Source organism: Hemibagrus wyckioides, linkage group LG12 (genome assembly GCF_019097595.1).
Source record: "Hemibagrus wyckioides isolate EC202008001 linkage group LG12, SWU_Hwy_1.0, whole genome shotgun sequence".
In the NCBI taxonomy this organism is placed as follows: Eukaryota; Metazoa; Chordata; class Actinopteri; order Siluriformes; family Bagridae; genus Hemibagrus; species Hemibagrus wyckioides.
The window spans coordinates 16,605,053-16,617,646 of record NC_080721.1 but is presented as its reverse complement, the minus strand read 5'-3'; the positions used below and the strand labels follow the sequence as shown (position 1 = coordinate 16,617,646).

The following is a 12,594-nucleotide window of genomic DNA, read 5'->3' as shown; positions in this document are numbered from 1 at the left end:
AATATTTAAATGTTTCTTGATGAAGAATGTGCAGTGCAGTGGACTAGTAGCTTTTAATAAATTGCCTAGAAGCTGCCTCCATGTGTAAATTTAACCAAGTAAAGATTTTACATAGATTGTACATTAAATATTTTCAGGTGTCCTAACTCAAACGATGGTACAGTGAAGATTCTTGAGAATGGTGTCTCCACAACTGGACGATTCTCCTTCAAGATGTTTTCTTTTTATGAAGATGAATCCAGGGTTTTTCTTCACTGCAGCATTCACCTTTGCCTTCTAAGAACTCATGACTGTGCAGCGGTGAGTTACTTCAGAACTTTAGACTCTTAGTCCAGTGAAGGCACAAGGATGATTAACACACAGTTAAGGATTAACTTAAGGTTAAGCTAGTGAATAAAGTAATCTGTAACACCTATTTCTTTTTACTTTTTGGGAAGTAAAATCTCTGTAGGTTTTAGTGGTAAAGTGAAACTTTAAATACTTATTTAATAATATCAATCATGAAATGATTTAGTGGTGAATGGACTCAACCGATGTGAAATAAACAATAAATAAATAATAAATAATAAATAAAACCAATTGTGAACCAGGAACTTGAACAAGATATAAAATAAAAACTTGAAACATTTTGCCTTTATTTTTTGTTTTGTGCAGCGATGTTACCCTGGATATCACCACCGTTCAGGCAGGTCTTTGGGCCCCCACGATAGTGCCTCAATCTCCATGGGGCCTTTTATCTGGACCGCAAACAGCAGAGGTAAAAACTCATAATTTGACATGAGATTTGCCATGTTTACTTCACATTTTAGTTTTCTTAAACCCATTAAACTGTGTTGAGTATTAATGTTACTGGGAAAACTTGTTAAAATCCCATTTACTGGGAAGTGGTCATAATCCCATTTCATCCCTGTAGAGATCACTGAACTCCACTGGACACAGCTAGACTTTTCACTAAACTGTGATAAAAAAAAAACCCCAAACAAACAAAAACAACTTAAGCCTTTAAAAAACAGTGACCACAACCGTTTCTGCAATTTCTATTTACATTCTTATAGAATCATATGGCACTGACCTTTTTTGTTTGTTTACAGATGTGTAGGCCAAAGAGGAAAGGAAAAATCTTTTATTGGATTTCCCGAACATCTAAATAATTCTCTAAATGCAAATATTACAAGCAAAGATTTTACTGCCTTTAATTTTTCTGTAATGAGTTTCCATGACCTCTGAATCATATAGCAATCTTAATCGTTAATTATTCTATGAGTGAATCTTTCTGTTTAAATGACATCTTTTACATTCGTTCTTATTATGGACTTTTTAGAGAGGTGTGTACACACTGGGATCATTAATCAGAAAGAAAATAATCTGAGTAACAATACACATGACACTGACTGGCAGAATAAATTAATTTGGGGTGTGAAATATGTACGTCACTCTATAGAATAATTCTGCATTTATCCTGAAAATGTTTTCTGGGTTGTTTTAAAACTTTAATAAAGTTCTCTCTATATGAGCGTATGCATTATTGTATTATTTTCTGAATTAACTCAAAATACACTACATTGTCAAAGTTTTTGGGATGAATTAAAGCAGAAACTCTGAGCCAGGCCTTCTTGTCCAACCTCACAAATGCACTTCTAGAGGAATGGTCAAAAATTCCCATAAACACACTCCCCAGCCTTCCCAGAAGAGATGAAGCTGTTATAGCTGCAAAGGGCAGGACAACTCCATATTACATTCATGTGCATGTAAAGGCAGATGTCCCAGTTTTGGCCTGATTCACAGTCTCCTCTCTAATTCATCCAAAGGTGTTCTATGGGGTTGAGGTCAGGACTCTGTGCAGGCCAGTCAAGTTCCTCCACACCAAACTCACTCATCCATGTCTTTATGGACCTTGCTTTGTGCACTAGTGTGCAGTCATGTTGGAACAGGAAGGGGTCATCCCCAAACTGTTCCCACAAAGTTGGGAGCATGAATTTGTCCAAAATGTCTTGGTATGAAGCTGAAGCATTAAGAGTTCCTGTCACTGGAACTAAGGGGCGGAGCCCAACCCCTGAAAAACAACACATGAATTCAATGATTTGGAGGGGTGTCCCAAAACTTTTGCCTATACAGTGTACTTTCACTCTAGGGAAGGACTTGTAGTGTCTCCAGGCTGGATCACGTGCTCATGGAGTCAGCCGCATCCTTCCCAAAAACTCAATTATCTATTACACAGCTCACAACTGAGCTATCACTACTTATAGTTCATTTCATTTTGACTCAACCGACATGCTGTAACTCATGAGAGCCAGGCGCCGGGATGTCTGATGGCTCTGGATAACACCTGACCCCCCAACAAAGACTGGAGATAAAGGAGGTATTCTACCACCATGAATGTTGGAGTTCTGCAGACCATCAGTGCTGATAGCCTAGCCTCACACCTGGAACTCACCATCGACTTGTGACCTTATCATACAAATCACCCTGCGCCCAGCAGTTTTACGACCGTGAAAAGTCAACAAGAATTCCCTAATCTAAATCGAATCAATTCCTTGACCAGGGGATGACAAAAGCTCTGACTGAAGACACACACACATACACACACACACATAAACACACACACACACACACATACACACACACACACACACACACACCCAAAGCATCTGGAAATGCTCATCCTGACCCCCCCCCACACACACACACATAAGGAGAGTTCCTTTATTCAACTTTCAATAAAACAACAGTAAAACCCTACTTGACCCATGCCTAACACACCTGTATATGGATTCCCCTTTTGCCTTTATATTTTTATGGTTGTATTACCGCTCATGACCTGTTGTTCTGTGTTTTCATGAATTAGAACATGTTTTTATAAGATAAGAATGTATGTTTTAATTGCCTATACCCAGTTTCCTTTCCTCTCATACTGTCTCTTTCGTGTCTACTATCAAAATTATCCTCTTTTAATTTTATAAGCAATAGTGTAGGCCATGTGGCCATTCAAGTACATAATATGAGCCTACGGTACTTTAATTGAATCTTTATCCATTCCTGACTTCACCATAAAGCATGCAAATGAGTGACGGAGCGGAGACAAAGAAACTTTTCCCTCCAAAAGTTTCAGGTATTGGATTGGTCACTCTGAATAACTGGGCGCGACCAAGGGATCAATAAAAACCCTAAGCACCCTTTTTCGTTCCAACAGAATCTCTCGCTTACTCCGAGGACTTATTCACGAGTGATTGTCTCTGTGCTTTGCTCACAATTTCAGGGTCCCTGAACATTGCTTTTGCTATGTGCTAAATTACAGCTAGTACTTTATGAACTAGTTATGCTTTCTTGGCCAGGAAGGTAACTTTTCACGGAATTAATAAATAATTATACTGTCTGTTCGCTGGATGAACAAATCAAATAGTTGTGTTATTGATTCTCTAACAGTTAGTTCTAAGAACCCCCCTTTGAATATTTATAATTAATTATAACCAGTTATAATTACACTTAAATATCTAAATTTTGAGCTAGATTCACTACAGACTATACAATAATGCCTTCTTTGGATCTGTGAGTGGGGAAAGTGTGGCTAAACTGTGGGCAGGGCCGTATCCATCGTTGAGTTCCCTGAGGTCCGGACCTCTGTATCTTTCCAATATCAAAAGTTGTAAAATAATTACTTTATACTAATTCTGCTTTGCTTTTGCAAGGATAAAAATCCAAGATAACAGATCTTCTCATCTGAGATGTCTCAGCGGTCTTACAGTGCTAATCATTGTCAAAGTGTTTGTGATGATGGCCAATCAAAGAAAAGTTAACAGGGTTTATGTTCACAGGGAGTGCGTGTAAAAATTCCAGCCTGAGTTATGAAGTGCAAAACTAATAAACTTTTGTCTAATATCACTATCTAGAATTATGTACGTGATGAGACTAATGTTCTGTTTTGTAACTGTCAGTATGACAGTTAACAAGTTTTCATTATATTAGGCATTGGATTAATAAAGTGAGTGCACATATTATGAATTAATTTAATAAACCCAGCTATAAACACAGAAGAATTGCACTGGCATTTGAGTAAATCCATTCAAAATAATCCTTGAAAGATTTCTTAAAGCCATTCCTGTTTGAGATGTTATTGTGTGCCCACTTGGTTTTAAACCTATATTGTTATCCAATTTATGAACCTTAAAACATCTTAAAATGCTCACATGTAGTTCAGGAAAATTAGAATTTTCTTGGGGGATCATGCCCCGAACTCTCCTACCAATCTCTATTTCGGGACCTCAGAACTTATAGAACCTGTGTATGTCCCTGACTGAGGGGTGCGTAGATTGCTCTGCCATATGCACTGGGAATCTCTGCGGTCCTGAAAGTGGCCATGGATTCTCTGGGCCATGGATTCTCCTCACCTCTCTGATGGTTTGGGACAGTTTAGACCTTGCTGTTTTTAAGGCCAACTTGTTCCTTGCTCTGAAAGTGTAGTTTCTAGACCTCAGCAGAGCATGCACTTTTGAGGTCATCCACAGCTTCTGGTAGGTGATGTGGTGATGGTCTTGGAGATGGTAACATTGTCGATGCATTTGCCATTGTACTTGGTCACTGATGCCGTGTAATCCTTCAAGTTGATAGAGTCACCATTGGTTGCAGTCTCCCTGAACATATGCCAGTCAGTACACTCAAGTCACCAAGAGTCTTACCACACAGAGCTGGCTGCATTTTTTTCAGAACAAAACCAGGTGAGCCCGGGTTAGTTGGCAGCATCTAGGACTGTGACACTGAGCCATGTCTCTGTGAAAACAAAGACGCAGCAGTCACTGAACTCTCGCCATGTGGTAAGCTGGAGTCGGAGGTAGTCCAGTTATTGTCCAGTGACAAACATTGGACAAGATAATAGATTGGGAGGGAGGGCCAGCCGGCTAGGGTTTGTTTTTAGCCTTGCACGGACACCCGCCTGCTTTATGTGCTTCTGCTTCCTCTGGCACTGCTTGTGACATTCTCTCTCCCAGTCACTGGCCTCAGGTGGCATGCCAAGGACTGAAAGCCTAGTCTGAGGCAGAGGTCGCAAAGTATTTTGAGTACATCATCATGCAGGTTGTTTATTGCATGAGTTCTGTACTGTAGTAGTGTCTAGTGGTCACATACACTATATTGCCAAAAGTATTCGCTCACCTGCCTTGACTCGCATATGAACTTAAGTGACATCCCATTCCTAATCCACAGGGTTCAATATGACGTCGGTCCACCCTTTGCAGCTATAACAGCTTCAACTCTTCTGGGAAGGCTGTCCACAAGGTTTAGGAGTGTGTTTATGGGAATTTTTGACCATTCTTCCAGAAGCGCATTTGTGAGGTCACACACTGATGTTGGACGAGAAGGTCTGGTTCTCAGTCTCCGCTCTAATTCATCCCAAAGGTGTTTGGGGTTGAGGGTTGATATAGGGTCCTATGGGGTTGAGGTCAGGACTCTGTGCAGGCCAGTCAACTTCATCCACACCAGACTCTGTCATCCATGTCTTTATGGATCTTGCTTTGTGCACTGGTGCACAGTCATGTTGGAAGAGGAAGGGGCCAGCTCCAAACTGTTCCCACAAAGTTGGGAGCATGGAATTGTCCAAAATGTCTTGGTACGCTGAAGCATTCAGAGTTCCTTTCACTGGAACTAAGGGGCCAAGCCCAGCTCCTGAAAAACAACCCCACACCATAATCCCCCCTCCACCAAACTTTACACTTGGCACAATGCAGTCAGACAAGTACCGTTCTCCTGGCAACCGCCAAACCCAGACTCGTCCATCAGATTGCCAGATAGAGAAGTGCGATTCGTCACTCCAGAGAACGCGTCTCCACTGCTCTAGAGTCCAGTGGCGGCGTGCTTTACACCACTGCATCCGACGCTTTGCATTGCACTTGGTGATGTATGGCTTGGATGCAGCTGCTCGGCCATGGAAACCCATTCCATGAAGCTCTCTGCGCACTGTTCTTGAGCTAATCTGAAGGCCACATGAAGTTTGGAGGTCTGTAGCGATTGACTCTGCAGAAAGTTGGCGACCTCTTCGCACTATGCGCCTCAGCATCCGCTGACCCCGCTCCGTCAGTTTACGTGGCCTACCACTTCGTGGCTGAGTTGCTGTCGTTCCCAAACACTTCCACGTTCTTATAATACAGCTGACAGTTGACTGTGGAATATTTAGGAGCGAGGAAATTTCACGACTGGATTTGTTGCACAGGTGGCATCCTATCACAGTTCCACGCTGGAATTCACTGAGCCCCTGAGAGCGACCCATTCTTTCACAAATGTTTGTAAAAACAGTCTGCATGCCTAGGTGCTTGATTTTATACACCTGTGGCCATGGAAGTGATTGGAACACCTGATTCTGATTATTTGGATGGGTGAGCGAATACTTTTGGCAATATAGTGTACATTAACACCACTGTCTTTGGTGTCCAAGTACTTTGATAATTCGGGCTAATAAATTACTCAAATTGCACCATTTTGGATCTGGAGTGGCCGCTGCAAGCTACTGCTGCGCAAGCATCTCAGAATAAAGATGCAAAATGAAACTATTATACTTTTGGATTTGCTGAAACACACACACACACACACACACACACACAATGCTGCATCATTATGGGAATGCTTCTATGTGGAATTTGTGTCTGAAGCTCTGTGTGAAATCACACCATAAAAGGGCATCTATGCCACGTAGACTCCAGCTTCTTTGTCTTTAGAAAGCACTCTGTGTATTTTTGTGTCATTATTTATCCTGTCTGTCTAGACTAGGGAAATTGAAGATATTTATAAAAGAGGAAAAATGGCACTTTCAAAAATTGTGTGCATCCTGCTACATTATTCAAATCAATTCATTTCGATTTTATTTGTATAGCACTTTTAACAGTGGACAATGTCTCAAAGCAGCTTTACAGAACAAAAGAAACATCCTAGACAAAATCATCCCTGGTGAGCAAACCTGAGGTGACTGTGGGAAGGAAAAACTGCCTTAGATGATATGAGGAAGAAACCTTGAGAAGAACCAGACTCAGAAGGGAACCTCATCCTCATTTGGGAGAGAGTGTGATTATAAATTATTATAAACACAGGTGAGTGTGATTATGAACAATATCCTTTTTACAGTCATGTAGAGAAATCTTTTCCTCTCCATAAACTCCGCTCTCACTTGGCTGTTTCTCCAGCCAAGCAGTTGTGACTTGGGTCCCATGTCTGCTGAGGCAGCGCACTGACTTAGATCATAGGTGGAAGGTGGAACAAAAGACAGTGATCCTCTTTCTCTTTCCCTCTCTCCTGACACAAATTTTCCCACCTCCGCTCCGGGAGCTTGTTTTGCATTTTTTCCTGACCTAGATGAACATATAATGCTATCTGCATCTGACTCTGAGGAGCTCGATGTGGGCAACAAGGAGAACACAGCATTTGAATTGCCACTGCATTCTGTGGTGTTTGAAAAGCTCCTGGAGGTCTTCACATGTGCTGTTGCTAAGCTTAGCTTAGTGTGGCATGATAAAAGGTTAGTGTTGTAATCTATGAGCTTGACAATCTCTAACTAACTTCACACCGCTTTTCACCTCCATGCAGGCGTCTCCCATTTTTTCCATACCTCCACACTGAGGTATCAAGGTTATGGAATAATCCTTATTCTGCCTGACTGTTCTCCTCAGCCACTGCTGACTATTCAGCCATTGTGGACTTTGATGAACATGGATATGCAGCGATGCCTAAGGTTGAAGAAATGCTTGCAAGCTATCTCTCCCCTTTCATTGGCTGCATGGAGAAAGTCTGCACATCAGCCTTATAGGGAAAGCCTACAATCCTGCAGGTTAAGCTGTTGCGGTACTGCACACAATGACAGTTTTGCAGTCGTACTGAGCTGACCTGCTAAAGGAGCTCATCTGCGGGAAGGGGCTCATCAGTGAGATCTGAACTCTGCTAGACAACAGATTTATTATTTATTATTGTTGCTGGGGACTTTAACCACTCCAACTTAAGATCTCTACTTCCCAAATTTCATCAGCATGTTTCCTGCACTACCAGAGGGGACAACACACTGGACCATGTTTACACTAACATTGCTGAGGAATAAAGGGCTATTTCCCTCCCCCAATTGGGTCAGTCTGATCACCTCTCTTTGTTCATGCTACCCAAATACACACCACTCATCAAATGTGTGAAACCCTCAGTGAAGACAGTAAAGGTATGGCCAGAAAGAGGCATTTCCTCACTAAAGCAACAGCTACAAGACACTGACTGAAGCATATTTGCCTCACAGGCCACCTCAGGCACACAACCAGATGTCAACATCTATACATAATCTGTACTGGACCATATCATCATGTGTATTGACACCGTCACTGCAGTCAAACATGTACAACACTTTCCTAATCAGAAATCATGGATGAGCTCTAAGGTCCACCTCTTGCTGAAAGCAAGAAATGCTGCTTTTAAGTCCAGCAATGAAGAGGACTACAGTAGATCCAGGGCCAACCTGAAAAGAGGCATTAGGAAAGCCAAGCATGCACATATACTGTGCATCGAGGAGCACTTCCACTGCAACTCCAACCCCAGACGCATGTGGAAGGCATCCAGATCATCACTGACCACAAACCTACAATACAGTCTCTACCTACCAGCAATGCCTTCCTCCCAGATGAACTCAACCACTTCTTTGCTCGCTTCAACCAAGGCATCATACATGCCAGAAATGCTGACTCCTATATGGCTGATCATCCAATATCACTCTCCACAACAGAGGTCCACTCAGCACTGAGCAGAGTAGCTCTATGTAAGTCAGCTGGTCCTGATGGCATACCCGGATGTGTGCTCAGGACTTGTGCTGACCAACTGGTGCAAGTCTTCACTGAAATTTTCAATCTGTCACTGGCCCAGGCCACTGTTCCCACATGTTTGAAGACTACAACCATCATACCAGTGCCCAAGCATTCTTCTGCAGAGTGTCTGAACAATTTCCGCCCTGTTGCACACACCCCCATTGTTATGAAGTGCTTTGAGAAGCTAGTTCTAAGTCTCAGTCTGTAAGGTTGGGTAATCACATAGCCTCAATCCTCATCCTGAACACCGGCGTCCCACAAGGCTGTGTGCTGAGCCCAGTGCTCTACTCCCTGTTCACCCATGACTGTGTTCTGTGGCATAACTCCAGATCAGATATGCAGACGATACCACAGTTGTTGGCCAAATCAGCAACAATGATGAATCGGCCGACAGGGAGGAGATCCAAAGCCTGTCAGCATGGTGTTCCATGAACTACCTCACCCTCAATGCCACAAAGACCGGAAATCTAACAGCAGCAGACACTCCCCTATTTACATCAATGGGTCTGAAGTAGAGAGTTTCTCCAGCTTTAAGTTCATGGGTTTCCACATCTCTGGGAATCTGTCCTGGCATCTGAACACCTCAAGTCTTCAGAAGGCACGACAGTGTCTTTACTTCCTGAGATGACTAAAAAAAGTTCACCTATCCCCGAAGATCCTGACCAACTTTTATCACTGCATCATTGAGAGCATCTTGATGAGCTCCATCACAGTGTGGTACGGCAGCTCCAAAGTGTATGAAAAGAAATCACTGCAAAGGGTTGTGAAAACCGCCCAATGCATCATCGGCACCCAACTACCTGCCAGTCTCTTCACCACAGTAGATGTCTGTGCAGAGCACACAAAATCATCAAGGACTCCTCCCACCTGAGTCATAAACTGTTAAACCTCCTTCCATCCAGGAGGAGATACAGGTCCATCCGCACCTGAACCAGCATTCTGCTAAAATATAATTATAATGTTTTCTCTGTGTAATATAATTATAATGTACATATTGTCCACCATAGATTACACCTAGTTTATCTATCTGTCTATCTATTTATATGTATATACACTATATTGCCAAAAGTATTTGCTCACCCATCCAAATAATCAGAATCAGGTGTTCCAATCACTTCCATGGCCACAGGTGTATAAAATCAAGCAACTAGGCATGCAGACTGTTTTTACAAACATTTGTGAAAGAATGGGTCGCTCTCAGGAGCTCAGTGAATTCCAGTGTGGAACTGTGATAGGATGCCACCTGTGCAACAAATCCAGTAGTGAAATTTCCTTGCTCCTAAATATTCCACAGTCAACTGTCAGCTGTATTATAAGAATGTGGAAGTGTTTGGGAACGACAGCAACTCAGCCATGAAGTGGTAGGCCACGTAAACTGACGGAGCAGTGGTGTAAAGCACGCCGCCACTGGACTCTAGAGCAGTGGAGACGCGTTCTCTGGAGTGACGAATCGCACTTCTCCATCTGGCAATCTGATGGACGAGTCTGGGTTTGGCAGTTGCCAGGAGAACGGTACTTGTCTGGCTGCATTGTGCCAAGTGTAAAGTTTGGTGGAGGGGGGGATTATGGTGTGTTTTTCAGGAGCTGGGCTTGGCCCCTTAGTTCCAGTGAAAGGAACTCTGAATGCTTCAGCATACCAAGACATTTTGGACAATTCCATGCTCCCAACTTTGTGGGAACAGTTTGGAGCTGGCCCCTTCCTCTTCCAACATGACTGTGCACCAGTGCACAAAGCAAGGTCCATAAAGACATGGATGACAGAGTCTGGTGTGGATGAACTTGACTGGCCTGCACAGAGTCCTGACCTCAACCCGATAGAACACCTTTGGGATGAATTAGAGCGGAGACTGAGAGCCAGGCCTTCTCGTCCAACATCAGTGTGTGACCTCACAAATGCGCTTCTGGAAGAATGGTCAAAAATTCCCATAAACACACTCCTAAACCTTGTGGACAGCCTTCCCAGAAGAGTTGAAGCTGTTATAGCTGCAAAGGGTGGACCGACATCATATTGAACCCTATGGATTAGGAATGGGATGTCACTTAAGTTCATATGCGAGTCAAGGCAGGTGAGCGAATACTTTTGGCAATATAGTGTATTTATATATACTATATATTATCTGTATATACACTGTATATTATTTCTGTTACTGCTGTACATACCATGTACATAATGCACATGTTTGCACAATATATATGTAAACAAGTGGAGAAAATTAACAAAACTTAACATTGAGCATAAATTGGTTGTGGGGCCTTTAAGAAACTGTGTTTGCAGCACATGCTTTTTTCTTGCTTTTTGTGTCAGGGTGAGCAGAGCAACGAACGAGAACCAGTGCTCTGGGTTTGGTGCCATTATTGTGAATTTGGCGAGGTACATTCTTACAGAAGTTGTGAATGAATTGCATAAAATGTGTAATTGAGCATAGTATGCTAATAATGAATGTTTCATGGGTCATCTTTAATGACGTATACGGGTTCCATGTGTGAGGTGGATTGGGTTTGATCATGTTTTGGGACACCTGCCAGGACTGGGTATGTACAATTAATATTAATGCAGTTTCATTTTCTTTATTTAAAGCCTAGTGCATTTGCCTAGTTGAAGTTGAATTTGTTTACATTGGAATATGCATGTTAAAAATGGTTATTAGTGTTCTTGAAACATCTCATACCTTGATTAAATTATTAGAATGTATTAAAAGGTTGTTTTTTTGTACTTAACATGCATTTTCAAGAAGGCTGTGGAGTTTAATAGTAGGCTAATTTACTGTTTCCATTTTATCCACATATTAGCCTCTACCATATTTCATCTTATTTTATTTCACTCCATTCAATTTCATTTATTGCAATTCAGAAAGACTGAATTTTCTCATATCGGATAGATAGATAGATAGATAGATAGATAGATAGATAGATAGATAGATAGATAGATAGATAGATAGATAGATAGATAGATAGATAGATAGATAGATAGATAGATACTTTATTAATCCCAAAGGGAAATTTACAGCTTCCAGCAGTATCCACAAACACAGGTAATAGATAAATTAAGAAGGAATATAACAAAAAATACTAAAATACACAAATTTAGGATACAAAAATATAACAAAAAAAAACAAAACAAATAAAATATTACACAATTTAAGAAAATATAGCAGAAAATACTAAATACAGAGATTTTCAGAATAAATATTAGAGAATTAGATGAAAATAAAGATAAGTAATGTGCAAAACAAATGTTTAAGGTTACAGACCTAGTTGATGTGCAAAAACTGCGAGTCCTGTGCAAATCTCAGTTTATTGAGAGTTCTGTATAAACCGGAGTGTATTGTGTGTAGTGTGTGTTTTATTGTACAGTCCAGTACAGAAAGAAGAGTAGTGTCAGCACTGACTCCTCCCACCCCGTGTGGAATTAAAGAGTCGCATGGCATGGGGAGGAACGACCTCCTCAGTCTGTGGCAGTGACAGCAACCGGTCACTGAAGCTGCTTCTCTGTCTGGAGATGATGTTGTACAGTGGATGCAGTGGATTGTCCATGATGGACAGGAGCCTGCTCAGCGCCCTCCTCTCTGCCACTGATGTCAGGCTGTCCAGTTCTGAGCCCACAATCACAGAGAACCACAATCCTGGTATGCAAACTGCAGAGGGACTTTGATGGTTGTTTTTGTCAAATAATCACAATAGAGACAGGGTGATTTACCTTATTTTATTTATTTTTTTATCAGTACTTACTCCCATCGATCGCTGTCCTTCTGAGAGACAGCTGTCAGAATAAAGCCCCTAC

General features: G+C 41.8%; 1 protein-coding gene across 1 annotated transcript in view; it reads left to right on the top strand.

Moving 5' to 3' along the window:
- Positions 1-1,505, top strand: part of LOC131362582 (alpha-tectorin-like) — a 32,073-nt gene extending 30,568 nt beyond the window's left edge. The window contains exons 31-33 of the mRNA XM_058404698.1: positions 138-300; positions 655-757; positions 1,092-1,505. Coding sequence (XP_058260681.1) covers positions 138-300; positions 655-757; positions 1,092-1,099 — 274 coding nt within the window. The 3' untranslated portion in view covers positions 1,100-1,505. The remainder of the gene's footprint in view (positions 1-137; positions 301-654; positions 758-1,091) is intronic.
- Positions 1,506-12,594: the final 11,089 nt, after the last annotated feature.